Here is a 23,687-nt window from a genome sequence, read left to right as displayed (position 1 = left end):
GTGATATGGAACTGACTAATAAGCTACATTTCACTTTCTAAGAGGATTACTTTTGTTTCAACTTAATGGGATTATTAACCGCTGATTCCATACTCTTTGGTGTTCGACAGGATCATGAGTAGAAGTTCACTTTCATGACACTCACCCACTGTCCAACAATAACTTTATTCTAGTCAGACTTACTGTTGAAGCATAAACTTGAAAACTTGGATGAATAGTAAATGCAGTACCACAGTTTTTGTGAGACAGTTATATAACCATCAACTTAAATCTAATACAGGTAAAACCCTCTTATTTCCTGCTAAATCTCATGTCAATTGTCTGCTGGTTTTGAGGGATGATACAAGAAGACTTGTCAATACACCTCATTTCATTGGGACCTCTTTGAATAGTAAAACGTAGTAAACAGTACATTTTAATTAAAAAAGGATCCACCCTACATACGTTAACAAAATGTGTTTTTCTGTTAAGGGAAAGGATTTGCTCGTAGAGGCGTAACCATAGAAAATGGTAGTAATCCCCCAGTTGTGAAAATATAACCTTTGCAGCTTTCAATTAACTTTGCAGTTCCTCTGCTTATGAAGCAATTTCTTGTTAATGCTGCTTCCTAGCTGCTGAGTGTGTGAAAAGGCAATATGTGATAACATGTCCGTCATAATTAGGAAGCTAAAGGGTTATAATATGTCAATGTTGTGTTAAGAGATTGTTTTGCTGCCCCCTCTGAAACTCCTAATACATATTATTCTACTATCATAAAGTCAGAGAACTATAAGTAGCTGTGAAATATTGTTTATTGATGTTATTTCTATGACATTCATAGTTAATCTTGTTTGGATTGTCACTGTATATTTAATTATTTTATTTTATGTGTTTCTTTTATTTGAAACACATAACTTAGCAGAAATAGAGCTTAACAAAAAGGGGCATCAAAGAACAAAGATGTTCTGTCTTAACCAGAGACGTTTACTGCACAGGAAAATGTATTGTATTACAGGACTGTCTCAGAAAATTAGAATATTGTGATAAAGTTCTTTATTTTCTGTAATGCAATTAAAAAAACAAAAATGTCATACATTCTGGATTCATTACAAATCAACTGAAATATTGCAAGCCTTTTATTATTTTAATATTGCTGATTATGGCATACAGCTTAAGAAAACTCAAATATCCTATCTCTAAATATTAGAATATCATGAAAAAGTATACTAGTAGGGTGTTCAACGAATCACTTGAATCGTCTAATTAACTCGAAACACCTGCAAGGGTTTCCTGAGCCTTGAAAAACACTCAGCTTGGTTCAGTAAACTAAATCACAAGTATGGGGAAGACTGCTGATCTGACTGCTGTCCAGAGGACCGTCATTGACACCCTCCATCAGGAGGGTAAGACACAAAAAGAAATTTCTCAAAGAGCAAGCTGTTCACAGAGTGCAGTTTCAAAGCACATCCACAAAAAGTCTGTTGGAAGGGGGAAATGTGGCAGGAAACGCTGCACAACCAAGAGAGATGACCGCAGCCTTAACAGCATTGTGAAGAAGAGTCGCTTCCAGAATTTGGGGGAGCTTCAAAGACAGTGGACTGAAGCTGGAGTCCAGGTATCAAAAGTCACTGTTCACAGACGTGTCCGGGAAATGGGCTACAATAGCCGTATTCCCATGGTCAAGCCACTTCTGAACTCAAGACAACGGAAGAGGCGTCTGACTTGGGCTAAGGAAAAGAAGCACTGGACAGTTGCACAGTGGTCCAAAGTCCTCTTTTCAGACGAAAGCAAGTTTTGTATTTCATTTGGAAGTCAAGGCGCCAGAGTCTGGAGAAAGGCTGGAGAGGAGCAAAATCCAAGTTGCTTGAAATCCAGTGTGAAGTTCCCACAGTCAGCGATGGTTTGGGGAGCCATGTCAGCTGCTGGTGTTGGTCCACTGTGTTTCATCAAGCCCAGAGTAAATGCAGCTGTGTACCAAGAGATTTTAGAGCACTACATGCTTCCGTCTGCTGAAAAGCTCTATGGAGATGAGGAATTCATTTTCCAGCATGATCTGGCACCTGCCCACAGTGCCAAAACCACCAGTAACTGGTGTACTGACCATGGCATTACTGTCCTCGATTGGCCTGCAAATTCCCCTGACCTGAACCCCATAGAGAATATGTGGGGTATTGTGAAGAAGAAGCTGAAAGACACCAGACCCAACAATGCTAATGAGCTAAAGGCCGCTATTGAAGCATCCTGGGCATCCATAACACCTCAGCAATGCCACAGGCTGATTGCCTCCATGCCACGCCGCATTGATGCAGTAATCCGTGCAAAAGGATTCCCAACCAAGTACTGAGTGCATTAATGGAAATTTTCAAATGTTTGATTGTGTTTTGCTGTTATAAATCTTTTTTTTTTACTTGGTCTGAGGAACTATTCTAATTTTTTGAGATAGGATTTTTGAGTTTTCTTAAGCTGTATGCCATAATCAGCAATATTAAAATAATAAAAGGCTTGCAATATTTCAGTTGATTTGTAATGAATCCAGAATGTATGACATTTTTGTTTTTTTAATTGCATTACAGAAAATAAAGAACTTTATCACAATATTCTAATTTTCTGAGACAGTCCTGTATATTGTTTTTGTTTCTTAACCTGTAACGTTTTTGTGGATTGTCCTGAACTGGGTGTGTGCATGTGTGCAGGTGCGTCTGTGTGTTTCAGATTAGCTTCACATAGTTAGCTTCAAATCAGATATTGCTGTGGGGCAAAATCACCTTTTGTTGATATTTCTGTCAGACCAGTCGATTTCAATTGATATCATTTTTCCGACTTAATTTATTAGCCTATTTCACTGACTCAACATGTCAGAGAAACCCTGGTGTTGTAGTTTATATAGTAATTAAATGTTATTTTGGTAAGAGGAGGCAGTTTTAAATTGTTATTCAAGATCCTTTCAGATTAGCTATTAGTGAATGATGTGACACAAACCTAACACTTTACTTAAAAATGCACAAGCACATCCTCCTGACATGAGCATGTCGGGTTTACTGATGCCAACTTTCGAAGTGGTTTTTGAAATCACTGTCACATAGTGGCTGCCGGCAGAATTAATCGGACTTGAATTACATTTGAAATGAGTGCCACAGGCGTGCTGCTGGACAGATATAAGACTCAGGGAGGCCTTCTTTCAAGTGTTTGTAATAGTACCATAGACTGAAAAGCCCCATTGATCTCCTCCCATGGCAACACACACACACACACACACACACACACACACACACACACACACACACACACACACACACACACACACACACACACACACACACACACACACACACACACACACATACATATACACACATACACACACACACACACACACACACACACACACACACACACACACACACACACACACACATGCACATACATACACACACATACACACATATACACACACACACACACACACACACACACACACACACACACACACACACACACACACACACACACACACAACAAACAGTCCAATGACCAGCTGCTAACTGGTGTATTTGGAGGTAATGGTCCGAGAGGAGGCAAACTACCGGTGTTGAAAAGAGCTCTGATTATCCTGCCTCATGTACAGCCCTGTGCCAAGTCTGCTTGTCTTGATAAAATTCAAAGTCCAATAAGCAACCGCTTATCGTTCTGCCTCTGGGGTAGAATAATATATTTTAAAGCAACACTGGGTTCATTTCTAAGGTTTTTAGATATTCACAAAATTAAGAAGTTAGCGTTTCAGGTTACAGTTTTTCTCGATTGCTAACACATATTTTTTTTTTATTTGCTCAGTTTCTCAGAACACTAAACACAATTAACAAAACCACACACCCAAAGTGCAAAACACCTCATTTCTCCTGCTAAATGAATAACTGCCCTCAAAACTACATAAAGACTTACCAAATGCAAACTTTAGCACCAAATATAACACACTTCATCCTTAATACTAGATTTTGTTTGACACACTGCTGAGCATAATCTAAAGCACTTCCATCTTTTATGGGCTATGCTCTGTACATAGAGGTTTCTGCAGAGAAAGATTGCTTGAGTATACAGAAATACAGAAAATGAAGAAATACAAATTAGTTGTGGAAAAAAATCATATTTTATTCAAATATAACATTGTGCAACATGCATCTCAGCACATAGTTACTATGCTTCGGATCTCTCTAAGTGTGATGGCATTGTTTGCCAAAACCAAGTTTGTAACTGCTGCTTCCTGTGCCTCATTGAAAATCCTTAGCCTTCCACCTGCACCTCCTTGTTTCTCAGTCCTTCAGATAAACAACAAAGATATAGTGGATGTTCAGTGTGCGTGTTGCATAAAAGTAAGTCTACCACAGTACATTGTGCAGGATGTTTGTACAGTTATAGTATGCAACATGCCAACAATTCAATTACAGTCATGAAGTAAATACGTTTCACTCAACAGATATAAGCACTGATACAGTATATCATGATTATGCAGAGCTGAAAACTGGGAAATAACCTGTTTTCAAGTCTAAGTGTCCGGATTACAGAGGCAACAGTACATCGGCTTAGATTAGGCTGAACCCTCTGTCCAGCCTCTCTCATCGTCAAACCATGGTTGATAACATTTAATTTCATTAGAGAGTACTCTTCTTTGTCACGTCCTCTCCCTCCAGCTCTACCTCTACCTCTCTTCCTCCTCTCACTCCCACCCCACCTCTTCCTCCTCCTCTCACTCTCAGCCCAGCTCTTCCTCTTCCTCTTGCTCTTGCTTCCATGTTGGCTTCCATTGTTGCTGTAAGAAAGTACTCACCTGTGGTCTTTTTATAGTGCTAACATCCTGATTGATGAGCCAACAATTATGCCATCAGGTGTTTGGTCAGGTGGAACGTGTTTCTTGATCATTGGTCCATGTGTGAGGCATTTTGAATATCAGTGTTATGAATGTGCTAACACGTGACTTTATGTCAGATTCCTGTGTCTTACATGGAGAAACGTGTGCTGTTGTTTGCAAAAAGTGCCATGTTGATTTGCAAATTGGGTGAAAAGCTGAAAACGTGTTTAGAGTTTTGGAGATTTGAGCCGATGTTTTGCTCTTTGAGTGTCAGTTAAAATAATTGTGCTTTATGTTGAATTTTAGTGTGTTAGCAATCGAGAAAAACTGTAATACTTTTTTTTGTATTCCCATCATGGTTCACAGCAGGTGAATTCTTTGTTAGTTCAAATGCAGTGTCTTGGTTGCACAAACACATTGCAGATGCCTGATTTCTAAAGGGTTACATTGACATTCAGCATAAATGTTTGTTGGGCACATGTGTAATATGCTTTTTTTCTTCCCCCCATTTAGAAAAAAATGATATTATAGATTATAGTGCCTCTTCCGCAAACCAATCTTTCAAAATGCGAGATTTATTGTAGCTTCGTCCTTGTGAAATGTTAGTGTTTTTCTCTCCATCGCCACCTTTTTCCCATAAATCACTCACAAACACTACCATGCAAAAAGAAGCGGGGATTTGTGCTTAACTGGTCTGATCGTACACTGGGTTCCTTACAGTATATGTTGATTACAGTGAGTTGCACGATTACAGGAAGTGTCATAATATCAAAGTTGTAGGTGGGAACATTGTGTTTTCTTCTAATTTCCAATTTTTTACTCAAGCAGTTAGATTTGTTAGAAGCTGGTTCACATCAGTGTCCAGTACTTTTTTTGTTTGCTTAGCGCATGGATCTTATCGGCTTCGCTCCGAGAACTTTTTCCTTTAACTGTACCAAAGGTCCGTACTGAACTGGGGAAAAGGGCATTCAGTTACGCTGCCCCTCAAGCTTGGGACCTGTTCAAACTGAGCTGAAACCCAGAGAGCTGGTCTCATTAAACACCCTCAAAGCAACTTTAACTGGCCTTGAAGCAGGCCGCTGTGTCTGTAAATGCTTTGACTAAACTTGGTGTATGACTGTGTTGTGATTGTGTGTAACTGTAAAATTGTCTGTAACTGTGCTGTTACCATTCTTGGGCCAAGACTCTCTTGAAGAAGATATTTTTAATCTCAATGAGACCTATCCTGGTTAAATAAAGGTAAAATAAAAACAAATAAAAAGCATGTCCAAAAATAGTCAGGTAACTTTAGGCTTAACCAGTTGAGCCCCGAGCGTGATGTCAGCCGTTGTGGTAAAAAGTCAAACTCATGTCTCTACAATTTGTTGTTTTATCAACTCTCTACTTTGTTTTAGACACCGATTTAACAACATACGCTCTGGTACTGTCATCCACTGCATGTTTTGTTCATATAATGGAGTATGATAGTTGAGTTGTTATTTATAGAGGAGACAGCCCTGATTTATCAGACCAATAAAAGGAACAGAAAGACAAATATAGTTTACTGGTCGTTAAGTTTTGATAAGCCCAATGCCTCTGTTATTATAAACTAAGGCTTTGTGAATTTGAAAAACCCAATTACCTGTATCTGATATTGCTGAAGCTTGTAATGAAAAGGGATTTGCAATAACACATCTAATCAACATTCTCTCCAAACTTCCCCCTTTTATGGCATGAGTCATATGCAGCCATTTATTTATTATCAATATATTTTTCAGCAAACAAGATATGATTTGTGCTTAAAAAAAATAAAAGTTATTTCCTCAAACATAAAACAGACATCCGAAAAGGGGTAATGTTGAGTTGTTTATATTTTTAAAGATCCAATTCCACTTCCTGGTACACCATTCAGAATGGGCAAACACGTATATCAATCTTTTTCAGACCTGCCACTGGAAGTCTTTTTCTGTTATTGTTTTCGAGGCAGAAGTCTTAGATCTTATTTTTAACAAAAAGATCAAACAGCGACTCAGGAAGCTCCTGCAATGAAGCACGTCATTATCTTAGAAGTGAGGCCCCCCTGAAGAACTCTGTATGCAATACTGTTTAACACATTTGCAAGTTACAATCCCATGCTGGAGTGAGATATGTCTCAAACTGGTGTGATGTAAGACTTAATGTAGCCTGTTTACCTGCACTTCAATCTTACAATCCTCTGAAACATGTGGCTGTAATCTTGGAAATCTCCAACACCTTCTTCTCTATGAGGCTAATGGCTCACCGTGGTGCTTTAAATAACATGCAGAATCTATCATCCACCCACTGAGCCAGGAGTGACAGCATCCCTCTGTGTTGATCTACTTTTTCATGCACCTCAAGACACAAGATCAACTGGGGGAAAATGCTAGGCTGTGAACTTGGTGTATTGAGTGATTACATAAGCAGCAGGAGCCCAGAGTATTAGCGTGCCCAACCTTTTTATCTTTCTTCATCTGGGGCTTGGGCCTTCACCTTGTCTCTAATTGGATCTGTCAACTCAAAGCCCAATATGTGTGGGAATGGCACAGAAAAAACTGCTGAGCAGCTGGAATCAGCCGGGAAATGGTGGGATAGATATGTTGCACAGGTTTATGTGGCTTAAGAAAAAAAGGAAAAATATAAATTACTTAAATACTGGGAATAATAATCCCTAAAGTTGTCAGTGTTAAAATAAGTGTTTCTCCAATGTTTACTGTGTATCCAATGACCACAACAATCTGTTGTTATGATCAGCCCTTAAAGCAGCTTTCTTAGCGCCTTATTATATTACCATATTTCTCTAGAAAATAATCGTTTTATACAAAAACATTTTGACCTGAAATCCATGTAGATATTAGCGGGAAGAGAAATTCCTTTAATGTGTCTTTTGTAATGTGTCTTTTGTAATTTAAGATACAAAAAAACCAAGATCTTTTGAAGTCTCAAGTGGCACATGTTTTTACAGCAGAGAAAGACTGAGATTTAGAAAACACAAAAAGAAATATTTATATGAAATAAAAATAGAAAAATAAATAATTATTGAGGTAGGTAAAAAAAAGCCATGCAATGACCATGCCTATAGTGAATTATACTAATCTTTGTTTAAAATATGTTTATTAGTGCAACTCAAGCTTCCATGATTTACAAACTCTTTATTTAGTTTTAGTTATAGGTTTGAATAATAAATACAATGTAAACAATATTATAGTATTGTAATGTTATTCAGTACATGTGTTTAGTATCTTTATTTAGTACAGGGAAAATGCATTACTATATAAAATATAAATGGATCATCGTAGCAAAATAGTTTTGTTAGAGTGATGCAAGTAATATTATACAATGTCAAATAAAATTGAGTTGTGTTTACATGGTATTCCCTAACAACCCAAGTCTACGCATTTACTGGAGTCATTCTGTGTAACCAAATGACATGTCTGCTGACTTCATTTACAACCTTCGCCTTCAACGCTCCTTACTGGGCCGGACATAAAATAAATCACTCTAAAGATGTTTTGAAGATTTCACCTGGCGATGTCAGAAATATCAGAAAAATCCAGAGCATTATTTTTTCCATCCTTATTCTTTCTCTTATATCCCTCACAGTTTTGGCTCGCCACATGGATCCTGGACTTCTCTCAGCCTTCTCATCTTAATTTGTTCTTTTTATGGCAAGAAGAATCTCTCCACTACCCCGCCTCTCTATTTTAGCAATCAGATCTACAAAGCTTCACAGCTTTCTGTCCTTTTAATCCGACAGCAGAAACTTCACGCCAGACCTCATGCTGCTAACATGTGCACCTGAATCACAATGGCTCACATGCAGTTGTTCTTTCCAACTTCAAATACTATTTTCCTTCTCCTCCTGCCAAAATGAAGTGATCCTCACAGAGATGAAAACTGAGTGTTCAGGTGTTCCACATAAACTCCTAAAATCAGGTCCTTTTAAGATTGTAATAAAGAATTTGACCTCAGTCATATTAATCTGTGATGATGAAAAATTGCCACATTTTTCATCATCACAGATCAATATGACTTTGAGGTCAAATTCTTTATTGATGTCAAATTATTTTAACGAATTATAAATACCCATATTTTTTTCGTGACGACCCTGACTAAGAACTAGAACAGGCTACCAGCAATACTGATTTTCTTGCCTCCACTATTTAACAACTGGTGAATGTGATAATGGTCTCTGCAAGTTGATGAAGCGCACAGCTCATTTAGATAGATAGATAGATAAGATAAGATAGAGCTTTATTGTCCCCCTTAGGAGAAATTTGTTTTGGGCATCGAGATAATAAACATAAAACATTTAGGACAATCAGTCATAGATACAGAACAGAGATCACATACTGTATCACATGGCAAAGAAACAAACAAGAAACACACAGGTACAGAACTTTCCCTTTTGCACATATCCCTATTGCACATACACAAATCAATATTGCACTTTCCCTATTGCACCTATGCATAGTGTCCGTCAAATTGCACATATCCCTATTGTGTCCATACCTATTTACACATATTGCACTTTCCCTATTTAACCTTCTCGGTTGCACAAACTACACTGTAAACATTGCACCTCCCAACAACTCCTAACACAGCATGATCGCAATACTGTTCAGCAGCTTGATTGACAGTGGAACAAAGGAAGACTTATACCTGTTCAATTTACATAGAACACAGTCAAAGCAGAGTCAACAGGACCGGGGAGGCGGCGGCCGTAACAAACACTATTAAACAATGCAATATTATGTATTATTATAGGCTGCAGAGTGAACCTTGTGCAGGTTGCTCGCTCCACACTGGACTGTACACTATTTATTTGTTACATTAAGAGGATTCTTTGTGAGACAGACCTCATTATGACACATTTAGTCGAGAAATGCAGACTTTGGAGGACCCAGCACCTGAAACGGACATCGCTTATTTATCTCTATTTACCGTTAACCGCATCTTGCTTGTTGCACACAGCTTCCATCAGATACTCACTCCACACTGCTAAGCAAGTCCAAACTCCTGACACTAAAATATTCTAAGCCTTATCTCCCAATAAATCTTATCTGGCATAACCTCCCTAAAGCTTTGCAGCAGTGACTGGCCCTTTCTTTTGTGGACGTAAAACCTTGAAAAACACATTTCTTTACTTCACATCTAAGACTTAAACTGTATTTACTTTATAATGAGTGCTAGCAATATTCTGTATGCACCAAACTTTCAAATGGCACTATTCTGTTGTTTTTATTGTTTTCAGACTATTTCCAGTTTCTTTCCTCATTTGCTGTCTCATTTCACGTGGCTCACTCGAAAATGTAGTTAGTGAGATCATTCAATGATTCTTTCCAAATTCACAAGTCACATCATTAGATTTGATGTATCATTATGCTTCTTCCTCCTTGTCCTTTTTATTTCCAGTCATGCCTAAATCATCTTCAGCTTTCATGTGTTTCATGTGCTTTGAAATTCCAGTGGGTCTGCCATTTTCCAAAACCCAAAGCCACAAAAAGGGGGGAAACAACCCTCCCCCTTGGCATTGGTATAAGACCAGAGGCCTTTGCCCGCAGGGTTTGCAACTGCTGGAAATTTAAAGAGCCGCACAGTAGTTGACAAATATGACTTCCAGCACTTCTGATTCTGTTAGCATTGGGGTTAATTAAAATCATATTATCAATCATGTCCCTACAAGATGTGTAGTTAAAAAGTCAGTGTTGAGTATTGGCACTTATAAACCTATAAATGATCATGATCGACAACATGTTTGGTTTCACATACATTGTGCTGTAGTTTATTTTGTATCCATTAAAACAGAATTTAGAAAGCATAATGAGACACGATTGGTATATTACATTTTTACAAAAACCCTACTCCTCTTAGTGTCTGTAACGAATCCTCTCATATGGCCATTTTCATTCCTTTACTAAGACATTTCAGCATTAAACTGTATACATTCATGTATAATGGTTTTCATGACTATTCCTGGTACATCGCTCTCTTTAATTAAGTATTAATGGATTGACCTTCTTTATTTTAGTCCCTAATTCTGCAGCATTGCACTTGGCGACACAGATAGGAAGAAGACATATATCTTCGAGAGAACGGCTGGAATGTAGCACATGGATATTAACACGGACGTCGCACAACATTGCCAGCTACATTTCAACAGCTTTCCCCCCATGGTTATGAGGGTAAGAGGTAATCATGGACACCTTTACAATAACCTTATGAACTTCAGGACAAAAGTAATGAGAAACAGAATAACAACAACAATAAGGAATTTTGTTATTCATTTTATCTTCAAATATGGGCTTGGATCCGATACATCAACAAGGTTCTCCCAAAGTGTGTCATTATTGTAGTCTAAGATGCCTTTAGACATGGACGATAAAAAACACATGTATAGTGTGAACATGAAACATGTGTGCCGAGCTCTGTGTCCTCTCATGAAAAAGCGTATGGCTTTATGGGCCAAAATACTCCTCTTCTCATTCATATTCATTTAGCTCAGAGGGTGTTACCTTGATGGTGTCACACATGCAGGTGCAGTTTACTTTTAAACCAGGGTGGCTTTGAAAAGTTTTTAAGTAGATAGAAACTATGTTTTTATTTTTCCGCTACTTGCTTGCCCCCCCCCCTCCCTGACCTGTCTGCCTCTTTTCCCCTACTCCCCCCCCCTGCCCGACTTGTGAAGCGACCTTGGGTTTCGTGAAAGGCGCTATATAAATATTATGTATTATTATTATTATTATTATTATTATTATGTTTGTGTGTGTTTTTGACACACTTAAACCTCAGAAATCGTTTTAATTCTGATATTTGCATGTCTCCTGTTTTACCTTTAATGTTGCCTCTCAGTTGAAGCCTAGGAATGTGTATGTGTTTAGCTGTTCACTTATTAAAAACGCAGGTCAAATTACATCTTCGAGTATCCAGCAGAAGGTTCAGTCTCATTTGAACCCAGATTATAGCACACTGAAACTATCTCATAATGACAGCAAAGCTTTTGCACCAAAGGCTTCACTGTGTGGCCACTGCTTTCTCCCAAACATCAGTATGGACAGCTCAATTATTGCACAAAATGAGGTCAGTGAGAGTATGTCGAGGGGTTTATGCAGGGGTTAGGGCTCAGAATTGCAGAGCAGGATGGGAGGACACTTATGAACGCCTCACATCGCTCCCTTGTGGAGGTGATGGGTTTTCTCTCTGCACACTGAACCGGGGACAGATATAACGGGTTGAGTGCTGAGGTGCTTGCCATTCCGATTCTTACCAGAGAGGATGTTGGAGCTTACAATTTCTGCAGCACTTTTTCTCGTCACATTTTAATTTAAGTGGCATTTTTTGTTTTTAAAGTGAATATTGACTGTGTTTGTATTTCTTCACAGCCTGCTAATTCTTTGGATTTTGGAGAATTACCTATAGCCAGTAAATTGTAAACTCACAGATTTTTTTACTCTATTATTGCTATCTAGTAAATCCACATTGAAGATTTTCTGAACTTTAAGGTTACTTTTCTTTTGGCAGAGTGTGTGGAATATTTCAGTCTGCAGTTTCTAGAAAGGATGGGAGATTGATTTACAAATCCTTGGTAATCCTTGATGAATATGTGTTAAGACTCATCAAACCTCACCCTGCGTTTGAACACCTGAGGACGCAAGGAAGACTTTTCCACTTAAGACCCTCTAGGTGACTGTTTAAGTTATTTCATGAGTGCAAACCCCTTACGCATCTACAGAGGACAAGACTGCTACAATGGAGAGTATTTCAAATGAAAGTGACTTTTGGCAATTTAACGATTCCTGGAGGAACTCAAGTATCGTTAACGGGACCGGTTTGTTGAATAAGACGAACCCTCTGACGCGGGATGAAGAGGTGGCGAAGGTGGAGGTGACTGTGCTCGCCCTGGTGCTGTTTCTGGCGCTGGCGGGGAACCTGTGCGTCCTGCTGGCCATCCACACTACCAAACACAGCCAGTCCCGCATGTATTACTTCATGAAGCACCTGAGTATCGCCGATCTAGTTGTGGCGATATTTCAAGTTCTCCCTCAACTTATCTGGGACATTACATTTCGGTTCTATGGACCGGACGTTTTGTGCAGGTTAGTGAAATACCTACAGGTCGTTGGGATGTTCGCGTCCACTTACATGTTAGTTTTGATGTCCGTAGACAGGTGTTTGGCAATTTGCCAGCCTCTCCGCTCTTTGCACAGGAGAAAAGACCGTTTTTATGTCATTGTTTCCTGGGTCATAAGCTTGATCTTCAGTATCCCGCAGATGTTCATTTTCTCCCTGATCGAGGTTGGCTCGGCTGGATCCGGAGTGTATGACTGCTGGGGCGACTTCGTAAAGCCTTGGGGTGCCAAAGCTTACATCACATGGATCAGCCTCACCATATATATCATCCCGGTGGCAATACTGAGCATTTGCTACGGGCTAATAAGCTTCAAAATATGGCAAAACTTTAAACTGAAAACCAGGCGCGAGCAGTGTATAAGCCTGACGCCCAAAGCCTCCAAATGTAACACACTGGCCCGCGTGAGCAGCGTTAAGCTCATCTCCAAGGCGAAGATAACCACCGTGAAAATGACTTTTGTGATCGTTTTGGCTTATATCGTCTGCTGGACACCCTTTTTCTCTGTTCAGATGTGGTCTGCGTGGGATCCAGCTGCACCCCGTGAGGGTAGGTTGATTTTGAGTGTGTACCATGCTGCGATTTATTACGCATTTACAATGATTAAAACCCTAACACAGTATTCATATGTTCAACCCTTTTGCACATTTTCCTGACGATATGGTAATTAATGGATATCCGTGAGGCATATCAATATTGCTGTGCGCAACAGAGCTCTTTACGCACGAGGATACCAACGCTTGCGTATCCATGGAACAAACATAGAACACCAAACCCAATATTTGAGATGTGTGTATTTTGCTTTCCTCATTCACATTAATAAAGCACTATGGTTTAATGGCTGACTCATTGAGAGCCTGGTTCTGCCGTTTTAATGTCTCGGTAAATAACGCAGCCAGGGTGCGGGGCGGATGGGTGCAGTGCAGGAGGTTTGACACTCAGACAAACCATAAACGTGAAATACATTTTTGAAGTACTTAACATGTCAGATTTTATAGCAAAGGATTTGGATATTGTCCAATTAAGGCATTTTAAAGTTTGTAAATGTCAGGGTTTTTAATCAAAAACACATCCTTATCCCACAGTTATTATGAAGTCCCTGTCCCCTCACCACCAACATTTGAAACAGACCATTAGAACACGGGGTCATTTTACATCAGAAATGCATAGCATGAGCAACATGTCATATATGTCATAATAAATCATATTTCTCATGGTTAAAAAGAATTGGGTACGGCCCTTTAAAGTGCAAAAAGCAGTATGTATTACTTCACGAGTTTCCTTCGACGCTCCTCGACCTGCAAAGACCGACTGAAGGCTAATCATTGATCAAATTATTGTGCGCATACACGCGCCAAAGAGCTCTGTGCCTGCAAGGTACGTTGGAGTGTGTCGTTGACATTTAATCACAATAGGTCACTTAGCAACCATGTATATGGTCCCTACATTTATCGACAGGCTGGCACATGGCCACACCCATTTACCAAAAGAAGATTTAATCTACCAATAATCACAAGTTATTTGGACTCTGCCTCTTTTCTCCTTCTATATTTCCATTACATTTCAATATAACTACTGTAAATAAAAGGCGCCATAAAGTAAAAGCCAACAGAGTGTCCAAAGTGTTTAATATTAAATGTGTTTTCATTTGTCTGTAGGATCTAAGGGGATTTCTGGGCAGTACAGCTTTTAATATGAGATGTCTGCATGTCCTCAAAGACATTACAAACCTTGTATTTTCCCAGACAAAACATTTAAAAAGAGAAACATGTTCTAAAAAGACAGACTTAAATAGGCCTACATGTAGGGAATAGGAAGTTTCAGGATGAGTGAAGAGTAAATAGATGTTTGTGTTTCAGGCCTCTGGTCTTTTCTTTGCCTCTGTGGGTTTGTGTTTAAGGCTCCAGCTGAATGGTTGTGTCGCTGTCATCAAGTGGCATTGTTCATTTGAGCTCTTTACACTCTGGGGCTAAACAGTTGCTCTTAGCTGTCATCCAGTTCTCCAACACTGAGATAAATTGCTATGAATGGCTTTGTTGCTAAACCTCTCAGTGATATTTACAGTGCTGGAAAAAATAGCAGCAAAGGTGCTCTGTCCCTTGAATGGAAAAGAAAGTGATGAATTCATTTTCTGTTGCAGAGCATGGCTCAGTGCAGGGCGGAGGTTGACGTCTGATGGCTGTCGTCCACGTACACACTTGTTCAGAAAGGCTAGAATTGGCAGTGACACGTTGCCAGTGTTTGTGTAAAAAAACTAGGCGGCAGTGTCTCCTGTGTGTGTGCAGATAGAGTGGCCATTAGGTGAGCCCAGACTGCAAAGCTTTGAATCCCTCGCTAAGGGAAGACCCTGTACCCTGCAAACGTGTTTCAAACATTCACAAATGTTAAAAGGAAACAGTATGAACAAAACATCAGGTTAAGTAAGATTTTGTTGTTGCAGTAAATTGCCGTTAATGTAGTCATTAAGGTTGTTTGAATGTGTTTTGAATTTTAATGGGGCATATGAGAACAGTTTTAGTGAAATATTAGCAGCCAGTGAGGAGCGTAAACAGGAAACTAATTATTCATGTGTAATCTTTGCTAAGTCAACCTGCAGCGATATATAGCAAATATTTAAATAGCACCTCAAACAAAGATTATGATAATGCTTAGGTAATTCACCATGGAACATATCCATAGCATGTTGTTTGCACATTGTGCGAAGCAAAAACATAATTGGATATCTAAAGTTAAATTCATTTTCATGGTGCAGAAAAGTACATTATTTCAGCATGTTTATGAGTTATTGGCAGCATTATACAAATAATTAGAATAGTTTGCTCTGGGATATACTCAATAAAGACATCTTTTTATTTTCACCATGCATCAAACAAGCTGACATTTCAATATAAGTGCAAATTTGCTTCTTAAAGGTTGCCGTGTGTGTTTGAAAGGCAACACACAAAGGATGTGTAGGAGCAGTTTATGTACTTATATGCAGACTACCACACTTTCTCCACACTGTTCCCCATTTAACAAGGTAATCATGTGCTCTGCGATGATTGATTTAGTAAACCCTGGTACAGTCAACAACACTTTTGTTCAAATGTATAGTTTGACATTTATTAAAATTTGTTTTTTCAGACACTTAGATAAGAAGCTGGCTTGCTCTGTCATAACATATATCTCCTTAATTGGCCCAGAAACAGTCCAGCACGTAGTTCCACATAAAATGGGAAATACTACATTTTACACCCTCAATTTTGTACATATAAAAAAATATTTTAAATACTTTTATTAGTAAAATATTTGTTTACCTCTGCACAAGGCCTAGATAGCTTTCCCCAAGCTACGCTAAATGATTTCTTGTGGTAGATTCATTTTTACTTTACAGATGTCCCAGTGGTGTCTTGTCTAACATCTAATTTGAACTACTTTAGCCACAATTTGATCAGCTTTGTAGCACACACAAGTTTGAAACTCAAATACAATTTCCCATTGAGCCAATAAGTGCATGTTTTAAATGATTGAACAAAGAGCCAAATTGCTTTGTCAAAGTTCCAACAAAACTTCTGTTTTACTGTGAAAGAGCCAGTACTGTCACAGAAGGGACATTTCCATTTTTAGCAACCCACTCATCAATATGATTTTTGGAAATGTCACTGTCCTATCCTTCCAATCTTTTTGACGTCAGTAGCGCCTGTTATTTCACATTAACCGACAGATTACCTCGAGGACAAAAACACCTGAAGTGTAAATGTCAGTTTGTATACACAGTTTTGTCTTTACTAGCAGCAAGAAAAGCAAGGCAGGGTCTCAGGTATAAAGCCCTCTGAAAGCAATGTTACTCATAAATATCACTTGATGTTTGAATGGAAATGTGATTACTGCACTGCATTTACCATCAGGGAACAAGAATGACCACTAAGTGTCCTTGTTAATGACTTGCCGAAGTGTCTTTAGGGGCTGCCCAGTATCAGCTCTGACATTAAGACAGATGTACCACCCAGGGGAGGATAATTCTACCTTTTCACTTGCTGTGCGAATCATCGCTCTCGTGAAAGACACTGAATTAATTCAGTAAAGTCTTTGTCTCGATAGTTCTTTCTATTATTCAAATTGGATCCCTGCTTTGCTCTCATCCACCCCGATAAGAAGTCTTGATAATCAGCAGTTGGTCTTTCACGCCGTCTCCAATGAAGCATGGTTTCCTCCTCTCTCTCAGCAGCATAGTCTGTAATAGAGCAGGTTAACCCATGGCTCACAGGTTACATATGTCTAATAGCAGCTGCTAAAACACCTTTCTAGCTTGCCATTTTGTAGAATGTTTCATTCATTTGGATTTTAATGTTCAGGTTAAAATATATGTTTAGTATATCTAATACATTTTACTGCCAATTTCATACATCGAATATATTTAGCACAGTGTCTACCCAAAGGTTTTTTTTAAACCCATGACAAAATAGCTGAAGGGTATTTATATCATCTGCACTGAGTTAAAGTTTTAGTCTCATAAATCCATCCCCTAATGGCTGATGATAAATTCGTATTAATCATGCGTGTGATTTTCGTGCCCTTACAGAGATAATTTACTTAGAGACATTTTGTTGGAGCTCAGGGACATTAAACCGTTGTCTTTAACGACAACATGAGAATAGCAAGAGCACAGATGGATTAACAATTAGTAAGAAGAGGCTAAATACAGGATACGAGCCAAATACATGGATGTGGTGTGATCAACATTTCCGTCTCTCGCAGTCTAACCTTGAAAGTGTTTTTGCAGGAATTTGCTTTGTTTTAGAAATTCATTGTTTTCTGGCTTGATTGAACATATTTCCATTGACATCATCTTGTGTTTATTTCTCACGCTTGAGCTGAAAGTATTATGACACTCCTATGCCTTCTCAATTTCTGATTCCAAAGACTGAGAATTGTTTTTATATTACGGTATTCATGTTAGCATGATCTAATGTCAGCCAGCTAAAATGCTGGGCAACATGTGACCTGACATTTTTTCTAGATTAAAAGCAGTACATTAATTAAGGTTTGTATGATTCATCCTAAAGGTGGGCATAGATTTCTGTACCTTAGTTCAAACCAAACCACTCAATAGTTGTCAAGGCTCAGGTGAATGCCACCGTTATTGAAATTCAATCCCTGGGGACCATGGGTTTATGTTTCAAAACAATTCACATAGCAGTTAATATATTGCAATCTGGAAAAATAGTATTACATTGATCAACCAACAATGCCTTCTCTACAGCCATGGATCAAAAAGCATCACAAGTGAAACTCAATGCTAGCCTCTAACACCCTTTTTTTCTTTCACAGAGTAAATTAAATATCAGGTTTTTGCTTTGTCAGTAACTTATCTCTCCCTGATCTCCTGCAGCCATGCCCTTCATCATCTCCATGCTTCTGGCCAGCCTCAACAGCTGCTGTAACCCCTGGATCTACATGTGCTTCGCGGGGCATCTGTTCCAGGATCTCAAGCAGAACTTCCTGTGCTGTTCCACACGCTACCTCAAGTCCTCCCAGCGTGACTTTGACTGCAGTCACAAGAGCAACTCCTCCACCTTTGTCATTAAGAGCACCAGCAGCCAGAGGAGCATCACACAGACATCCTCCACATAAACCCGTCTTCCCTTCTCTCTCGAGCCTTCCTCTCAAACACCTGCGTCACATCTAGCAGTTCAACTCCTTCAGATACACCTCGCAAGTTCAAGCCCTGAAGGAAAAAACAAACAAAAAAGGTCTTCATTGTTTTATTAACAGTATTTCACAGTGTGAAGTGGAATTGTGAGATAGAAATGTGTACAGAAAAGGAGTAATGGTGTGGTATTTCTTGTTCATAAAGACGTATAAGATAATCACAGACCAAGCTGAGCAATCACTTGACTTTTGTTTTTATATTATTCTTGTTTGAGATGTACAGTATATATGTGTACAGTGAAGAGGAATTAAAGCGAATATTTTTTAAGCACTGTAAACATTATTGATTCAGTTGCAAAGCTTGTGGATCCTGCTGTCTGTGTTATGATGAAATTAACTATCTATTCTAAATATTGTGAACTACTTTGTTATATTTAAAGTGGATTGCATACATCTATGCTTACTTACTTTACTTGATATGTTGTTAGATGTGAAATGTCATGTCTTTCCCTGGTAAAAAGAAAAGAAAAATTGCTTGAAAAATAAATAAAGAGCGAAAGCAGCACAAATGCACACACAGCTTTATTATTTATACCTTGCTGATGCTCATTAGGAGCACCTACCACCTCTTGAAAGCCTTGGCAATGTTGCTGGAAATGTTCTAGAGGGATGTTTGTTGACACAGAATCAATAACGTGACTGAGTTCCTGCACAGTTTTGGCAGCACATTGAAACTTCCTGTTTAGCCTCAGCTCAAATTGCATTATTGGGTTGAGATCAGGAGCACGTGCACACCAGGGGGGTGAAGTAAAGTAACACCTTGTTTTGAACACATTTTGGGTCAACAATCAATGGTGCAATATCCCGCAGGAAGCGCCAATAAACGTAAACTGTGTCCATGAGCTCCCTATCGCATTCTCTGTTGAAAAGCTAATTAAGCATGAGGCTGTTTTTTGTCAGTTGTGTATATATTCATGTAAAAGTTTCAAATGTAAGGGCCGTCAAGGTTGAGATCAATTTCCAGCACATTGATTATCCCTGTCAATAATTAGAAATGACCGGAATAAAAGCTAACTTTGTCAATAAAAACAATCCAACTCAATATCTCTGGAGGAAATCATGTTTATACAGGTTAGCTGCTGGGTATTTACACTGCATTACACCGTATCGTTGCTTTGATTTTATAATTGTATTGTCTACGTTTTAGAACTTATCAATAAACTAAAATTGAAATTATAAAAAAAAAAGGTAAGTAATATTTAGGGGGGGTTTATCCTAAGAATGTGAATTTCCCTAAGATAATGAAGCACAAGAGGAGAGTCTTGTTTGAGGAGAAATTATGTAAAGAACATTAATCATCCATCTAAATATTGTGTATAGTTACATATTTTAAACCATCAACCATGGTATTATAATGATCAGGTATAAATTACTGCATTATTATATTATATTAATTAGTAAACATGTTTTCATTTTAATGTAATAGTTTGTTAATAGTAATATAACTATTACCTGAATTGGTCATTTATGATCCATTTACCGATTATTTATGATTGTTATTATAAACAGTTACTTATACTAAAGACCTAACAGAGTTAAAGAAAATACCTTTGCTTTGAACTTCATTACCAAATATATTTCTTTTAATTTTCAAATCTCCCACAATGTGTGGAGGACCATTTTCATTAATAGTATGTTTGCAATTGCTCATGTTTAATTAATCATTTCCAAAATAGTCCAAAATATATAATTCAATTGTAATTGTGGAGAATGTGTTTTTTTCTTTGCTGCATTTTTAGTCTGCATATTGACTTTCTATGTATTGGCCAATAAATCACTGTTGCTTCTTGTTGACACAATCCTTCATCAGACTAATGCTTTAACAAGGTGTGGTGTCTCTGCACATATTATCTCTAGCAGTGCATTTCCAGATGCAGCAAAGGACCAGTATGTGTTGGCCAGAAGAACACGAACAAAGAAGGGCGTGGTGACACCAGAGACACTGTGAAAGAGACACAACAGCAGCCTCTAGTGGGTCAGAGCTCCCAGGTCACTGTCAAAGAAATTCACTGAAACGCAGTTAAGATGGTTGGTGAATCTTAAAAATGTATTTCTCCAGCCTCTCACATTGACCTGAAATAACACACATAATATACTTTCAAGCAAACGGTGAACCAGTGATTCAATACACTTATTATAAGGACAGTTTCATCAATTGTGAAATGTACTTAGAAAAGTTGCAGCCCATGTATAATTAACGTTTCTCAACTAGAGGTGGACAATAGCAGCAAAGGCCTTATACTTTATACATAATTAATAAAACACTGTTGAAAAATGCAATTCCCTCCTTACTTTACTCCACCAGTAGTTAATTGCACACTTGTTAACAGACGTGACTTAAATGTGGAGTAGTCAAATATTCCACTAATCTCACGCTTCGGTAAAAGGAAGTAGTTTATCTGCATGGTTGGTTCAACATATTTCTTACATGTACAATTAAGCAAGTGGAGTCATCACAAATGACAAAATAATTATTTTTTTCAAATGCTTTTCTTCTTCTTCTCTGTTAAAGCTCTTTAAATAAGGTCATTATACCAAATCCAATTACATTAATATAGAGTTAAACTTTACCAGGCACATACAGCGTCAATACAATATTTAATAATGGCAAAATGTAATGTATACATGAAGCATTGTCCACAGGTTGAGCAATGTTGGGGGGTTTATATCATCTGTTGAATGTCTTTGGCTTTTTGTGACACAAATACATGATTACAGACAGATCCTGGTCATGGCAGGCAGTCCTCTCCTCCCTCAGTGAGACGCACTGAGCCCTGCAGGAGTGCCAGAGCTGTCACAGAACCACGCTGCCTGCTGCAGCTGTCACTGGGCTTCATGGTGGCAATAGGCACACAGGGCATATCAGCACCCAGCTTGAGGATGGGTGGGTGGGGAACGGCATGTTATGAAGGAAGGAGGAGGACTATGAGGGACTGAGACGCCTGGACTGAACTTCTGGTGTATAAAAAGATACCGCACTTCATCCGATCATACTATAAACACTACAGTGTGAGTTTTTAGACTTCTTTGCGCACTGCAACGCGCACACTGCTGAAGACCTTGCCCAGTGCTTCAAAGAAGGGATCACAGAAGGTCTGGATGCAGAGGGAGTAGATGCGGCTGATGCACTGCGACTCGATCAGGCAGCTCTTGATGCAGGGAACCACGGCCCAGATGTGGCAGAAGGAGATGCAAGCGAACAGGAAGCCCCAAAGAACAGCAACAGGGATGCCAAAGACAGCAGACAGGATGCGGTAGCACCAGTACTTGGACACAGTAAAGGTGGTGTAGCTGAGTTTCCAAACCCCATCCAGGCTGTGTGTCCCGTCAGGCTCTGCAATGATATCCTCAAAGTCCACCTAAAAGGGACATTTAAAAAGGGGCTTTCATTACGACACATCCCTGAGTGCACACCACTTTTTCCTCTCCCTCAAACAGAGCTCTTTGGGCTCTGAATATCTGAAGTGCAAAGATAGACGTGTGAAAGCTGCAGATTGTTAGGGTCAAATGTATGCAGAAAAAACAATATGTGTCAAAAAATTCCCTAAATGTCATGGCAAAGTTATGGAGTGGCTTTTAACACTGATTACAATCATTTCTAAAAGCTCTCTTCCAACCTACTTCTTAGTAACTGAAGTTCACCTCATGTAAAATGCATGAGAGCAACTGTTCAATCGTCTAATCTGTTTTCAGTATGTGTCACCTTCCCCTTTAGAAAAGCTTTCCAAGATTAGACTCATATATGAAATGCAAATCAACCTAATCATGACAGACAGACGAACAGTTCTAAAGCCTTTTGTTTTCTTTCAGAGCTCTGGAGTCTGGATACCATCGGTTGTGTGTTTCCTGTAGATAGCCTCCCGAGATCATCCTCTGAATAAAGTGCTAAACATCCACTGTTTTATGTCTTCTCAGTCAGCTCTGGCCTCGTTCAGCTCTTAGAAGAATTGCTGGAGTTAAATTCAGCATAAGAACAGTCAGTGTCCTTTGGAAACTATAAATGGACACCCTAAGCTTGCAAACATCCAGAAAGGTTCCTGAGTAATGAGGTTGAAGGTTTCAATTAGAATTACTTTATTTGAAAATGTAAGCAGAAAATGACTGCTTGAATAAAACGTGTAAATGCTAAAGACCAGATTATTAGCAGTAAGTTAAAACACTTTACAGTTTAAAACAGACATGCAAATCAGTTCAAACTAAGTAATGCAGATACTGAACATATACTCTGCTAATAACGTGTAATGAACCATCTTCATTGAGCATAAAGCCATTGCAGTCATAACAAACAATGACATTTTAGCTTTTTTTCTTAGTGATTTCTTTTTCTTGCGCTAACAGGGCAACGATCACAGGATAAACAGTAGTCAAAACGTAATAAATCACAGGCACAGGTATCAGTTTCACACACTTCTACCCCATTCCCAAAATAAACGTTGGGTTCTGCCCAGGCAACAGGAAAAGCTCTTGATCTATTTAGGGATTTTCCAGATAGTATAGTAATCTCTTCTCCTGTCTTTGTCTCTACTTCATTAATTTGATCTCCTCAGATAACAGCTTATGTTCCTAATCCTTTCTGTGACAGGGTGGTGTCTCCATGCTGCACAAACCTTCACCACGTCTTCATTGATCTGCTTGGGGTCTCTGTTGATCAGATCAATCTCCTTGGTGTTGCTGTCCTTCACGATCTTTTCCTCGTTGGTGTTGTACTGGTACTGATCCGCCATGGTGGGGCCGGAGACGGTGAGAGTAAACCTTCCTGGATCAAACTGCACAGAGCCTCGGTTCACGTCTGCACCCCTGTATCACCACTGTGAGTGACGCTCCCTCTGGCATGCCAGTTGACAGCTGCTGAGGACGCCCTGGCAAAAAATGGAGGCTTGACCCCCACCCTGCATACACACAGGCCCCCGTACACAGACAGTGGAAACACACACACGGTAATGCACACACATAGAAAAGGCATGCCTTAAAGGAGCACCCAGGCTTGTGTCACATTTCACATAGGGCTGTGGGGCTCACTGGGAAGGGTTTACACAGTGGCACGAACTT

General features: G+C 39.0%; 2 protein-coding genes across 2 annotated transcripts; one reads left to right on the top strand and one right to left on the bottom strand.

Moving 5' to 3' along the window:
* Positions 1-12,097: 12,097 nt before the first annotated feature.
* On the top strand, positions 12,098-21,590 carry oxtra (oxytocin receptor a). Its single transcript, XM_079685659.1, has 2 exons — positions 12,098-13,496; positions 18,319-21,590. Exons 1-2 carry the CDS (start codon positions 12,569-12,571, stop codon positions 18,558-18,560), a joined length of 1,170 nt encoding a protein of 389 aa, XP_079541785.1. The 5' UTR covers positions 12,098-12,568; the 3' UTR covers positions 18,561-21,590.
* On the bottom strand, positions 20,659-23,501 carry cav3 (caveolin 3). Its single transcript, XM_079685670.1, has 2 exons — positions 23,246-23,501; positions 20,659-21,997 (listed from the first exon to the last, which is right to left on the bottom strand). The coding sequence occupies exons 1-2, from the start codon at positions 23,360-23,362 to the stop codon at positions 21,656-21,658; spliced, it is 459 nt and encodes a 152-aa protein (XP_079541796.1). The 5' UTR covers positions 23,363-23,501; the 3' UTR covers positions 20,659-21,655.
* Positions 23,502-23,687: the final 186 nt, after the last annotated feature.

Source organism: Notothenia rossii, assembly GCF_949606895.1.
Source record: "Notothenia rossii genome assembly, chromosome: 5".
NCBI classification, from domain to species: domain Eukaryota; kingdom Metazoa; phylum Chordata; class Actinopteri; order Perciformes; family Nototheniidae; genus Notothenia; species Notothenia rossii.
This window is presented reverse-complemented; position numbering and strand designations above follow the sequence as displayed.

Excerpts from the sequence above, each read along its gene's own strand:
- oxtra (XM_079685659.1), top strand. The coding sequence starts at position 12,569 with ATGGAGAGTATTTCAAATGAAAGTGACTTTTGGCAATTTAACGATTCC. Across the intron at positions 13,497-18,318 it reads TCCAGCTGCACCCCGTGAGG|CCATGCCCTTCATCATCTCC; the intron begins GTAGGTTGATTT and ends GATCTCCTGCAG.
- cav3 (XM_079685670.1), bottom strand. The coding sequence starts at position 23,362 with ATGGCGGATCAGTACCAGTACAACACCAACGAGGAAAAGATCGTGAAG. Across the intron at positions 21,998-23,245 it reads TCAATGAAGACGTGGTGAAG|GTGGACTTTGAGGATATCAT; the intron begins GTTTGTGCAGCA and ends TGTCCCTTTTAG.